General features: G+C 33.5%; 1 protein-coding gene across 7 annotated transcripts in view; it reads left to right on the top strand.

The window, feature by feature from the left end:
- LOC105144517 (uncharacterized) overlaps positions 1-12,677 on the top strand; it is a 187,724-nt gene that overhangs the window by 166,575 nt on the left and 8,472 nt on the right. For 4 of the 7 annotated variants that reach the window (XM_011053466.2, XM_011053468.2, XM_011053462.2 and 1 more), the window contains exons 12-13: positions 2,539-2,688; positions 8,019-8,186. In XM_011053466.2, the coding sequence (XP_011051768.1) occupies positions 2,539-2,688; positions 8,019-8,186 (318 nt within the window). The remainder of the gene's footprint in view (positions 1-2,538; positions 2,689-8,018; positions 8,187-12,677) is intronic. The other 3 variants (XM_011053469.2, XM_011053464.2, XM_011053467.2) reach the window with 3 other exon arrangements.

Below are 12,677 nucleotides of genomic sequence, written 5' to 3'. Positions count from 1 at the left end.
CATTACATGAGTCACAAAATAGATTTAAACTAAAAACATTTCATAATGTTCAGCTTGTTTATATATAATATCAGTAATTAATAAAATATACATGAACACATGAACAGTTTACGTAACATAATATAAATTATTCCTGCGTAAGAAGATCAAAATTTATGTCGCAAGATTCGGAGAAAACAAATGTCGAATGCTGCAGATGACGATTGGCTATAAAATGATTAATATTTTATCACATCTTTATGGAAAGAAAGTTGAAAATTAAGTACTAGTACAATATACCAAAATATCGAATTCTTAGAATTAGATTTATACATCTAATTCTATACAATATCGTTTCACAAAAATTTATTGTTTATATTATTTGGTGTATGCGTGCGTGACATATTGATATATACCTAGCAGTATATACCTAGTGTCGATGACATGTAATTCGTATGTGTGTAAGTGTTAATGAATCGGTAAAACAAGTATTCGCAGTTTGATCTTTATTTTAGATTTCTCCTAATGCTCGTGTCAGACTACTGACTTTGCAAGCCTGTTGAACTGCCTACTCTGACTGTCGATCCACAGTGAACCAATCACAGTCAGTCAAAGTTTTTGTATTTTTCTCTTTTAAATTATACTTAAGTTAATATCTATCATCTCATATCACATGTCGAATAAATATCATTTAATATCTAATTTAGATAATCTGTTAATATAAAATATTTGCAAAATTACACCTAGAAGAATTATAATAGTATCTTATGTAATTTTACATGAGTCACAAAATCGACTTAAACTAAAAGTTAAACCTTTTATAATATTCAACTCGCGCGTTCATGTATTGTCAATAATTAATAAAATACAATACAAGAGCAACTCACATAATCTATTGTAAGTTATTTTTGTGTATAATAATTGAAGATTTTTTCGCAAAATTCAAAATCAAAAGATACTGGAGATGATTCGCTTGGAAGTAACAAACATTCTGCTATATCCATATCTTCATGGATTGAAAGATCCAAATCATGGTTTTTCATATCTCTTCGAAGAGGAAGATCCAAAATTTGGTCTGCCACATTTTTATGGAAATAAAGATCCAAAATATTATCTTTAATGTTAAAGTGCTTAATAGATCTTTATTCATATATGAAAAAAGTTGAAAAGTTGTAAAATGTTTATTTATACTTGATATTACATTTATATTATTCATAATTATGTGATAACCATTATTTTTGAATGAAATATATGTGGATGTATATTTTTTACGCTGATGGAAATTAAGTAACGCCGTTACTTTTATTGTTACTTTTTATAATAACGATTTGATAATGACTGTGCAATTTTTTTATGATTAATTAAAAATTAAGTGTTGGGAAAAAATTATTTTTAATAATATCTTATCATCATAACGCATTGTTTGAAAAATAAATTTTATTATCGATAACGAATTAAAGTAACAATTAAAACAATTCGACGCGTTACAATACAAATAGTAAATTATTTGTTTCAATAAATAATCCGTAGTGACAAGTTGCTTTTTAAAACTAATCTTCCCAATCTTAGCTTTTATTAGTTATTGTTACTATCATAAAAAATTGCAACGTCATAAAAATTGCGAAAAATCATTCTATAAAAAAATAAGGATTTTCCATTCCGGATTTCCATTATATTTCTAAAATACTGAAGTAATTTCCTCAATTATTGGACAATTTTTTTTCAAATTTTAAAATTAATTTTCTATTAATATTATTCACCATATGGTTAGTATTTTACCAAAGTATCATGTCGAAATTAATTGGATATACTTACCATTATTAATATTTTAAAAAAGATCAGAGTCTCTACTTCAGTTTCTGTAAATATGTATATTTGTATAAAATTACAAATTACAAATTTTATGCAAGATTTGTCGTATAATTTATTAAACGTTATTCTATCGGAGTATTCATCATCAAGGAATCTAAAGCATCAGGCAATGGGGGTAAATCTTGTTTTGCGCGGAAAGTTACAAATTTATTTTTGACGTGATTATTTCAAGGTCAGTTCTTTCAATAAATTGGTATTTTTTTCTACTCATATTTTAGAAAGAGATAAAAAACAACTTATGTGTTTATTAAAATTTATCGACTCTTATCCTTATTTTTTTTCCGTTTTATTCTTACATTGAAAAATACGTCATAATTAATGATGAAGAAAAAAATTGGATTGAAAATTATATTATATTAAAGAAAGAAGGTACCAGCACTTGTCATATGTCTTAAAATACAATATATCAACTACTTTAATCAATGACACCGACAGCTTATTATTTTTACAGACTCATAAAGAGAGACTACATAAAAAGAGCTAAAATTTATGTTAAGTACATTCACAAAACTTTTTATTTCTTGAAGTAGAGAAAATATGACTTGTACCAATATCTCTTTATATCAGCTTTATTATTGGGGGATTGCAAGGCCGTCGAGAAACTTAAACGCCTTGATTAAATTAGAGTCAAAGATAGAAACGATTAACGGAATAATTAACTTAAGTGTCGCTTTTGTGCGATTACAGGTGAGGTGGGAAAGGAGATGTACATAGTGAATAGGGGCCGACTGCAGGTGGTAGCCGACAACGGGAAGACGGTGCTCGCCACCCTTAAGGCGGGTTCCTACTTCGGGGAGATCAGCATTCTCAATATGGGGACCGCAGGTAAAGAGTGCGGTAAATATTCCAAACGGACCAGGGGCCCGTGAGCTGTCCCCCTTCGTTTTTCACGATCACGTTTTCACGTTTCACGTTCTTACCACTCTGTGAGAGGGCAAGCCGTCGAGCCGGTATGAGCCGATCTAAAAACGATCTCTCTAGCAATTTTTCACTATCTCTCTTTTTCTCGCAGACTTGTCCCACTTGTCGATTTTCACCTTTTTAATCGCGATCGACGTTCATGCAACGACGCCCGCGCGGTGATCAGAATTTATATACATACATCGATTACTAATCTCCAAACGAAATTAATAGGATTAATTATCACTCTGCTAGCTTCGATGAATATCATTCCTTTGATATTTCTTTTGATATTGAATACTATTCTTTTATATTGGATAAATAGTTACGAATGGTATTTTAAAAAAAGCCGAGGAAAATTTTAAAAAAGTATCAAAATTTGTATTTACTAAAAATTACATATTTTTCTGATTACAATTTCAATAAAAATTTTTTTATAATAAATGGAATACATTCTCAAATTTAATTTACATATCGATGTATTATTATCGATGTCACGTTATATATTTCCTCAATTGTATAATAATATTTACGTGCGCCTCTCATTATTACAATATTTATTTAATTCAGAGTGGTATACTTCTTGTTATTAACAGTAGTAATCTTGTTATTAAATGTCGACAATATATTTATCTCAAATTTCTCAGTAACTGTTCCACATACAAGAGAAATATTAGCGATAAACATTGCATTATTAAAAGCTTATTTCCGGTTGCTTTCAAAATTAAGTATAATTTTCAAATGCATTTTGAACAAAATTAAATAATAATTAAAATAAATTTAGATTTACGCAAATATTAAATAAATAAACAGAGAATTAAACTAGTTTTACCGTCTCTGTTATCACGGTCGTGATATTATATCCTCTCAAACACTGAAAGACGAGCTTTATCTAATTTAACTGTGATTGACGTTGCATTATCCTACCCTACGTGGATAATTTTGCCGGCTGTATAGGATACTTTCCTATTAGATTTATCGCAGAATTTATGGCACGTATAATCACCACAAATTTACTGCAGAATTTGACTGTTGAATTAGAAGCTTTACGTGTCTCTTCCACAGAATGCATTGTTTTCATTTTAAATCCGAAATGGAAATTAAAAAAACTTAGAGAGTATAAAAAATAGAAAGAATATTTTTATAAAAAGAAATTTAACAAATCAAAGAATTTAGTATAAGAAATAGAAAAAATATTTGTGTAGAAAAAATATATAAACAAATAGTTAATAAATAATCTAGACTCTAGACAATAATAAGTTTCAGTAGATTAATTTTATAACACGCGCGTACTACATCAAATGACTGAACAGCAACAAACTACATTAAACTCAAATAGTCATTTGCATTCGTCGAGCGCACATTGACGAAAGAATTAACGAGGACAAATTTCTTTTTCGTCGCTTACATTTTTTTTGCACAATTTAATGGACGTGATATGACGAAATCCGACTTCCAAAGTATCGCGAAATCACTCGTGCGTCTTCCAGGACTTCGCTACCGCTCGAGAGCGAAAAAAAGAATTGGCAATGCAAAATATCGCTCCAATTTCTCTACCTCGACAATTCTATTGCCTTCGCTTGTCAGGATAGAGTATAGAGCCATTCGCGCAGGATCGATGGCGGATCTCATTCTTATTTTCGAAGATCGACTCTCCTCGAATGATTCATTGAGACAAAAAAAAATAACCATCCAACGTCAGCGCGTATAAAGAGTCGCCTCGGAGACGGCACGAACTTTATTCTCCTATCAAATTTCTTTTAGAAAACTCTTTTTCTCGGACGAACATTGCATTCGCATTTGCCGTGAAGAAACTTCGGGCTAATAAGAGCAGCGTTTCGGCTCCCATCTAAAGTGATCTAAGTGATCTTAATCTGGGTCAAATTGAATTCAATTTTCTTCTCGTATTTTTAGAGCCTCGATCCTCGCCATTATTAAATTAATAGAATTTAATCTTTTACTCATTACTCTATATTTTTTATAAAATAGCTGATAAAAAATTTTTCCTTTATTTATGCCAGCGGCTATGCCGGCTCATGTTTTTAGCAAACACAAGTCTTCTGTAACTCTGTTACGTATTGTATCTACAAAACCGGGCAATATTGTCTCTCGTGAAAGTGTAAAAAGCTTTTCATATCCTGTTACTCGTAGATAACAGAGTGCCAGTCGTGCCAGGGTATTGCCGTGGATTCCGCGGGCGTTTTCAGTCGTGCAAACGTATCATTTACATTTGAATTTTGTATTGTGTTTGCATTGGGTCAGAATTTTTATAATACTCTGCTTATCCAGTAAACAGTAACAGTTAATTGAATTCCGCAAGAACACACGCGGCGGAGTCCGTCGTTGCGAGACCGTCGACGCATCTCGAATAAGGCCCGTGACACGTATTGCCCTTTAGTCTCCACTCTTCTTCAGTCTTTCTCACGGCTACTGTACTCCATTTTATTTTTTTTTATTTACGATCGACCGGAACGACCGACCGAATTATGACGTACGTCGTAAAATATCAGGATTGAAAGCTTCTTTTTTACGGCGCCTAACTTGCGTCCGTGCGGTTCATCGTGAATTTTTAGTGACACTCACGTTTCTAAGTGAAGAAGTACGAGGCTAAAGAGATAAGATTCAGATCGAATCATCGTTTAATAATGTATCGAAATTATTCTTCATTTTTTTTTTATTCGAAAATAGATAATAAGTGTGTCAATCGCAGACGGAATAGCAGACGGCGACTCAGCAAGGCGTACCGGTCGATAAGGTTTTAATGAATCATATTTTTAGTCAATCGTGCTCACAATTTCTATTTCGCTTTCGTAGCTCTATTAGAAGAAATAGCTTAAAACTGAATCGATTCGGATCCAGTTCCTTAATCGCGCCCCTTTCAGCATCACATCTTTGAATCTCACAATCGGTGCTGCAACGCCACGCTGCGCTGGGACTGTACATTTCTTATTCTTACAACATTTGCATATCTATTAATTGTTATCTATTATAACATTTACAATTGAGGGATGGCATTTGTAAATGCGATCAATTTATTCGCTTATATAAATCGATCACAATTATTTATGACTTTAATGCAGACGGTTTGATTGTCTGCGAGAATTACCATTGCGCTCGAGCGTCATTTACAAATGCTTCCTACGAGCATCTCCATTTTCACGTGATATATTATCATATTATTATTCATTGCACCATTCACATATCTTTCTCACAATTTGTCGCCATCACTCCCCTAACGTAGGCTCTTATTGATAATTGTAATTTTTACTTCTGTAATGCGTGCTGATTTCGTACGGTTGTATTGGCCTGCATTCAGATCCGCCAAATTATTATTACCAATTATTATCAATAATTATATCTATTTACACACATACACACACACACACACACACACACACACACACACACACATATACACATGTACAAATTGATTACAGTAGTTTCTAGTCTCCTTTATCTTAGCTTTTGAAACATCAAGTTATATAACTTGGTTGCTTTGACTTATTCATGAAGAAAGTTAGCCGATTTTGTTATATCTTGCTTTCACTATTCCAGTATAAAGAAGAAAATATCGAGGGAAAAGCAAAATAGACTACCTTTCTTCAAAAATATATCCACTATCAAGTGTTGATATATTGTTCATTGCAAATATATTAACGCTATGCAAGTAGTATCTGACAAGTAATATTTGACACAAACAGCGATAAAAGAAAATCATTGCCAAAGAAACTACAGCAAAACATAGGTATATTGATACACTTTTATTAAAATTAAGAATTATGTACAATATAATAATAGGAAATAAGGTAAAATTTGCACATCGTCTGTTTATACACGGTATTTTCGAGAAATTAATCGCAGAATTTTCCATCGAAAATGTACAATAAAATTATTTAATCATCGTACCGTAATCGAATAACAATCGCAAAATTAGCATCTCGTTAAACTCACTACTTAATAAATAAACTGTGAATTAGAGCATCTCGTTAAACTGGCCACTTAATGAATACATTGTAACCTAATAAATACACAATGTTTGGACAATAAAATTTTATTTTACCGAAATATCTCGCGAATTCTGAAAAGATAAAATGCTCTTAGATAATTTGTATCCTTCATAACATGTCGGAGTCTATTTATCGGATAAGACCGTTTGAAATAAGTAATTCAGATACTTGAGGAATATGGAAGCGGAATTTCGATCCGCTAAATTTCTTCGATGTACGGTTAACGATTCCGCGCGTATTACGATATTTGAAAGCCAGCGAAAAACGGAGCAGAGGGAACGGCAGCGTTCGAAAACTTTCTGAATAATATATGACGCGAATTGCGACCGGCTATTTACAATTCTCATCGTGACAGAGAGACGTATGCCGCATGTCACAATTATTATGCTCAACGTGTAAGCATAATTTTCAATCAAGAAGATAGCTGGAAGAATTTCCCGTCGTCTTAAGCTTAATTATTACAATTTGTATTACAGTTCGAGTATATTCGTAGCATACTAATGAAGCGAAACTTCTGAACATAACATTTATCTGATGGTTAAATCTTTCCTTAATATAAAGTTCATGCTCGGTAGCGTCTGTTATTGCTATTTTTCAGACTTGCACGTACGTCTGTAGTCTGAAGTAATTATGCTCTTCGTTATCTTGTTAATTACGCGCCCTTTTACGCCAGTATATAAAATATCGTTGACACCAATTAAAGTTGTAAACAATGGCTCGGCTGCGTCATTATCACATTCTGGGCAAACTACTTCATTAGTCTTGCGGGTTTTTCTTTTTCTGCCGGAAGTTAACTACATTCTATTCCGCGAAAAAGAAGCGAAAAAAAAAAAACACGCTCGGAAACGGATAAATATGGTAAAACCGTGGGACAATTAATTCGTATTCGCTATTATCCATCAATTTATCAGCCAACAAACATCGGACGATTAAATGTCTTTCTGAAAAAGTCGGGAAAACGAATTGAGCAACCTGGCAATCAATTAACATAGAAGACTGAACCGTAACGAACCCGATTAATCAAAATTACTGTGCTTTTGTACGGGTATAAAACGATGTAAAAGGATCTTAAAGAGATAGCTCGCACGCGCGCGCGGACATATCGAGCGTGCAATCGGAATCACGTGCATCCGGGCTGAGGAAATGAGAGCGGGTCTGCTGTAGGTAAAATGGCGGAACGATCGACAAATCGATCACGGTGCGGTTACATAAGAAAGCTTGATGCATCCCGATAACCAATAAATGGCTACATCGACGCAGGTAACCGGCGAACAGCCAGCGTGCGCTCGGTCGGCTACTCGGACCTCTTCGTCCTCAGCAAGAAAGACATGTGGGACGTACTCAAGGAATATCCGGCTGCGAGGGTGCGCCTTGAAGCCATTGCAGTCAAAAGGCTGGAGAAGTACAAGAGAGCTCCTCTGGAGAAAGGTGAGTTGAGCCTACCTTTCTCGTCTCTATTATACTCTATTATAGTCGCGCATCAAGTACATACAAATAGCTATCGTGTTTCTTTAACGGCGCCAGATAGGTAAGACAAATCGATGAGACATCCCTCTCGAAACGCGGATGATCGGAACAACTTTTGAATTTTTCCACGAGAAAGTTAAAAAGCTTTTAAAGATATACCTCGATCGAATTTCTCTCTTGGACTTGATAAATTAGATTTTTTTTCAACTAACAGATAACAAAAAATCGGATTTATAAAACTTCCCAGTTATCTTGAATCGACTTGATTACGACGATGTTCCCTCGTTTTATTTGATGAAACTTTAACGAATGGAAAGGCTATGATAACTCGTGAAGTATCGACATTCGAAAGAAACTCTCGTATTTCCTTCTGTAATTCGGCTTATTTTCTTTTTATGTCTGTCTCAGGCGTGTTTAGCAAGTGATTCGAAGATCGTTCGTGCGATCTGCGCTAACATCCGCGAAGCGGTAGTAGCTAGTATCAACGTGTTGGAAATATGTTTAAAACTGCTTTTCAATTCACTCATTCTCAGAATTGCGCGGAACAGGTTCGAATACGACTGCGAACGCGTCGCGTCTTGCGAGCAGCTTGGTGCACAACCGAAACGCTTCGAATGCCTGAAACTTTCCTCGTTATCATCGTTAAAATAGCTAGACTCACGGAAGTTTATGCGCCCTCGGCAAGGTAAGTTCTTCGGGGTGCGGATGCCATCCGAAGAACTTCGACCAAGAATAGAGGATTCCATCAAGATGTGCTCGTCGCTGCTATGGCGCATTAATAAATTAACCATTGTGGAACGTTAGATTGGAGTTTTGAGTATAATAGTCGTTAAAGATGCTTTGAAACAGATATGTTATATTATATCCCCGCGTAACATCTCAGAGAAGAGCGTTAGCAGTCATCTTCAACACTCGATCGCAATAGTTACTCCGGAACTTGTTATTTTCTTGCGATTGAGACGAAAACTAAACTACATTCCGAACGCTTTTTATTAAAATCAATGAATCAAGTTTTATTCCAACTTTTCAACTCGCGAGAGAACTGATTTAAAAAAATATATCCTTCAATAAAGATAGAAATATAATTGAACAAGCTTTGATAAGTTTTTATTTGATTAACTACTGCTAAAGTTTTCTTCGCAAAAACTTGAATTAACTTTTTATTAACTTACTTGATCGATATTAATTTTCTCATCTTTCGATGTATAAATTCCAATTTCAATATAACAAGAAATATTGTTGAAGTTTAATAAAGCGATAATTCATCGATGAATTTCTCCATTCTGTCTCGTCCTGTCTTTCGGATCGCGCGACAGCTGTAAAATATACTAGGAAAATGTTTTGTTCCATGAACCAAAATTTCACTGAAACAACAGAAATTTGGTTGAAATACATCGAATACAAATTTTTAGTTGAAATGTATCGAACAAAATTATAATATTTTACGCAAACTAAATTGTTTACTTGCTATAAATAAATATTTTTTATTATTTACATGATAAAGAAATTATTTTCAAAAACAACTAAACTTTTTATTATATAAACAAAATTATTTGGTTATTGTTAAAAAATGTCTCAACTAAAGAATTTTATCGAAGGTATTAAATTTCTTTTCCTAGCGTACATACTCGCGTCCCAAAAATATTGCAAACACTAGTTGACTGCCTCGAGGGTTTATGACATAAAAGTCTATCTCGTATCGCTCTTATTTCCGAAAAACTGTCATTCAAAATATTCTTCTCGACCTAAATTTTTGTTGAAAAAAACTCACGGTACTCTCCGCGTAATCCCTTCTCGTTTCTTCTGCAAACGTAACGAGCATCTAATGAAAGTGGGCTGTCGCGCATGAAAAGTCGGTTTTTGAAGGTTCAACCTCTACAGAAAAGTTTTCAAAAAGTCAACTTGACATTGACAAATACCATCACACGATGTTGAAAAAGATGCTCCTGTACAATTTTTATAACCGTCTCTCGTCAACGTCATTCAAAATTACTGAAGCAAAATTTGAGCATAGATTTAATTCGCAATTGGATAAAATTCACGAAATTGTTTGAGTTACATAAATTTCATTTGCTCGGTATATTATTTGATAAGATCTTCGCTATAAAACTAAACTACCACTTCCCGTTTGAATCTTCTACAAAGGGAAATAATCTGAATCTTTGCCGCGAGTATACAGGTGAAAATTCAACAACTCCATTCAGCAGAGAACAATTTTATTTTTCTCTTACGGATCCCCGAAGCTGTGCGAAGGATAAACGACTGTATTATGTTTGCCGTAGTTTCCACGACGATGCCCGCGTTCGAAAGTTTCGCGTGTTATAACAGCAGCGCGGGCAGCGAACTCCGCCACCTTGTACCGCAAAGTGAGCAAAGGGTGGCCGCTTTACGCTCGTCGCACAGTTCCGGATTAATTAATTAAACTCCTCAGTTCGCCGCTACGCCTATTACTAGCACACGCTGACGAAAATCTTTTGAGCGGCACAGCGAAATCGCGTCTTCGCCTCGCTGAGCCCTTTCAGCATCGCCATTGCTCTATGTGATCCTCGATACCCTCGCGCGTTAACGTCTTGAAAGATTTTCGATCATGGAACTTTGGTCAAGCTTTTGAAAGATATATTCCTGAGTGGCGCTGAACTTTCAATGCACGTTTAAACGCGAAATGCGGCTACGTTGCTCTCTATGAGCCAGCGTAAGTCTTGCTAACTTAAGAGGAAGTTGTGAAATGAGAATCTTTAATGGATATTAATGCGAGAATTTAAATGGATATTAATAAAACACATTCTTTGTAATTTATTTTTTATTTATAAGTTTTTCTTTAATATTATAAAATGCGTAAAGGTAATATAAAATAAATATATTCCATTCATGAATGAAAAATGCCATATTTGATTTCTTATAAATTTATTCAATTCACGTTACAGTTTATTTTATTTACAGTTTCTAAGATTCTTATTAGCATTAAATCATTAACAGTTTTTTAAGATACTTATTTGCAGTAATAATATTAAATTGCTTGTCATTTAATTTGTGATATTACTTCAGTTTCGATTTAAGACTGTGTTTCCAAGACCGACAAATGATAGGCAAAAAGTCGGCTTAAACTGAAAGTTGTATAAATTTACAAGAAATATTAGACACAAAGAATCATCTTAAACGGATATAGCATATATTCATATATGGTTAGTCTTATCGGTTGATTTTTATTCAATATAAATATATTTATTTCATGTTGTTATTTTAAGAAATGTTTAAATTTTACAGGTACAAACATAAATAATTTTTGTATGGGAAAATCGTGGTATCTCGATTCAGTGTCGCATGCCGCAAATTCGCCGCCACTGTTTTACATGTTTCCCTTATATGTCTCATTTGCCTAATGCGAGAAGCGCACGCAGGGTAAGCGTGAGATGGAAATTAGATGGTCGCGTTTAACGCTAAATACGCGACGGCGAATACCGCTATCTCGAGACATCTCTACCTCGAGGATATCTCTATCTCGGAATTCACTCATCCGCATGCGAAATGTTTTTGCGACCTAATTCCTAGCACACGTAAAAGCGCGAAGAATGAACGGGGAGGATATTTAACAGCGAAAGTCGATGCCACGCTGATGAAGATAAATGGCCGTAAAAGTCACGGCAATTCTTTCCTTCCGGATGTCTCGTTAATCCAAAACACGCAGAAATGACGGTCGGAACATCGTGATGTGGCGGTATCACTTTCGGCCTATCGGGTCGGTATATCACAACTGAGTACCTTTCGGCCTATACTTTCCGTTTTCTGGCAAAATATGTGCAGACGTAGGGATTTTGCAAAATCACTGTCCCTTCAATCGTAAATTTCAGGCAAAGATAAATTAGGAAAGGGGAAGAAATGGGATTTTATCCGTAATAAAAAGTTAGTGACTACACAAATACATTGTTTTGTATTTGTGTTAAACCTGATAAAATGTTTGTGTTGAATTTGTAATGTATTGTTGAATGTTAGTTTAACATAATGTGATTGTGTTATTTAAATATTTTGTGCTAATTTGATCAACATTTCTTAATCTTAAAATAACATAATTTGTAAATAAATGAGCAAATATAAAAATAATGTATTTTAAAAATTCTAAGATAAATAAATGAAATATACATATATCAATTTAATATAAAAATAAACAAAAAGACAAAGAATAATTGTTTTAGGCTCGTAGCCCTTTGTCTTTCTGTTTATTTTAATTTATTGAGCCTTATTATTTTTATATTTCAATTTAATATAATAAATTTAAAAGATAATATATTTATATATAAATGTTAAGTGTATTGAAGAAATACGCTTCCATAATTTGCGTATAAATTCTTTCACAATATTATATTTTTGTATTTTTTTTTGCATAATATTTGTAATACTTTTTTAATGTATTTATCTTATATTAAATTAACACAAAAATTTGTATAGACATTTAAA

Source organism: Acromyrmex echinatior, chromosome 8, assembly GCF_024713525.1.
Source record: "Acromyrmex echinatior isolate Ae372 chromosome 8, ASM2471352v2, whole genome shotgun sequence".
NCBI classification, from domain to species: Eukaryota; Metazoa; Arthropoda; class Insecta; order Hymenoptera; family Formicidae; genus Acromyrmex; species Acromyrmex echinatior.
The sequence above is the reverse complement of the archived record's forward strand: the minus strand, read 5'-3'. Positions and strand labels throughout refer to the sequence as shown.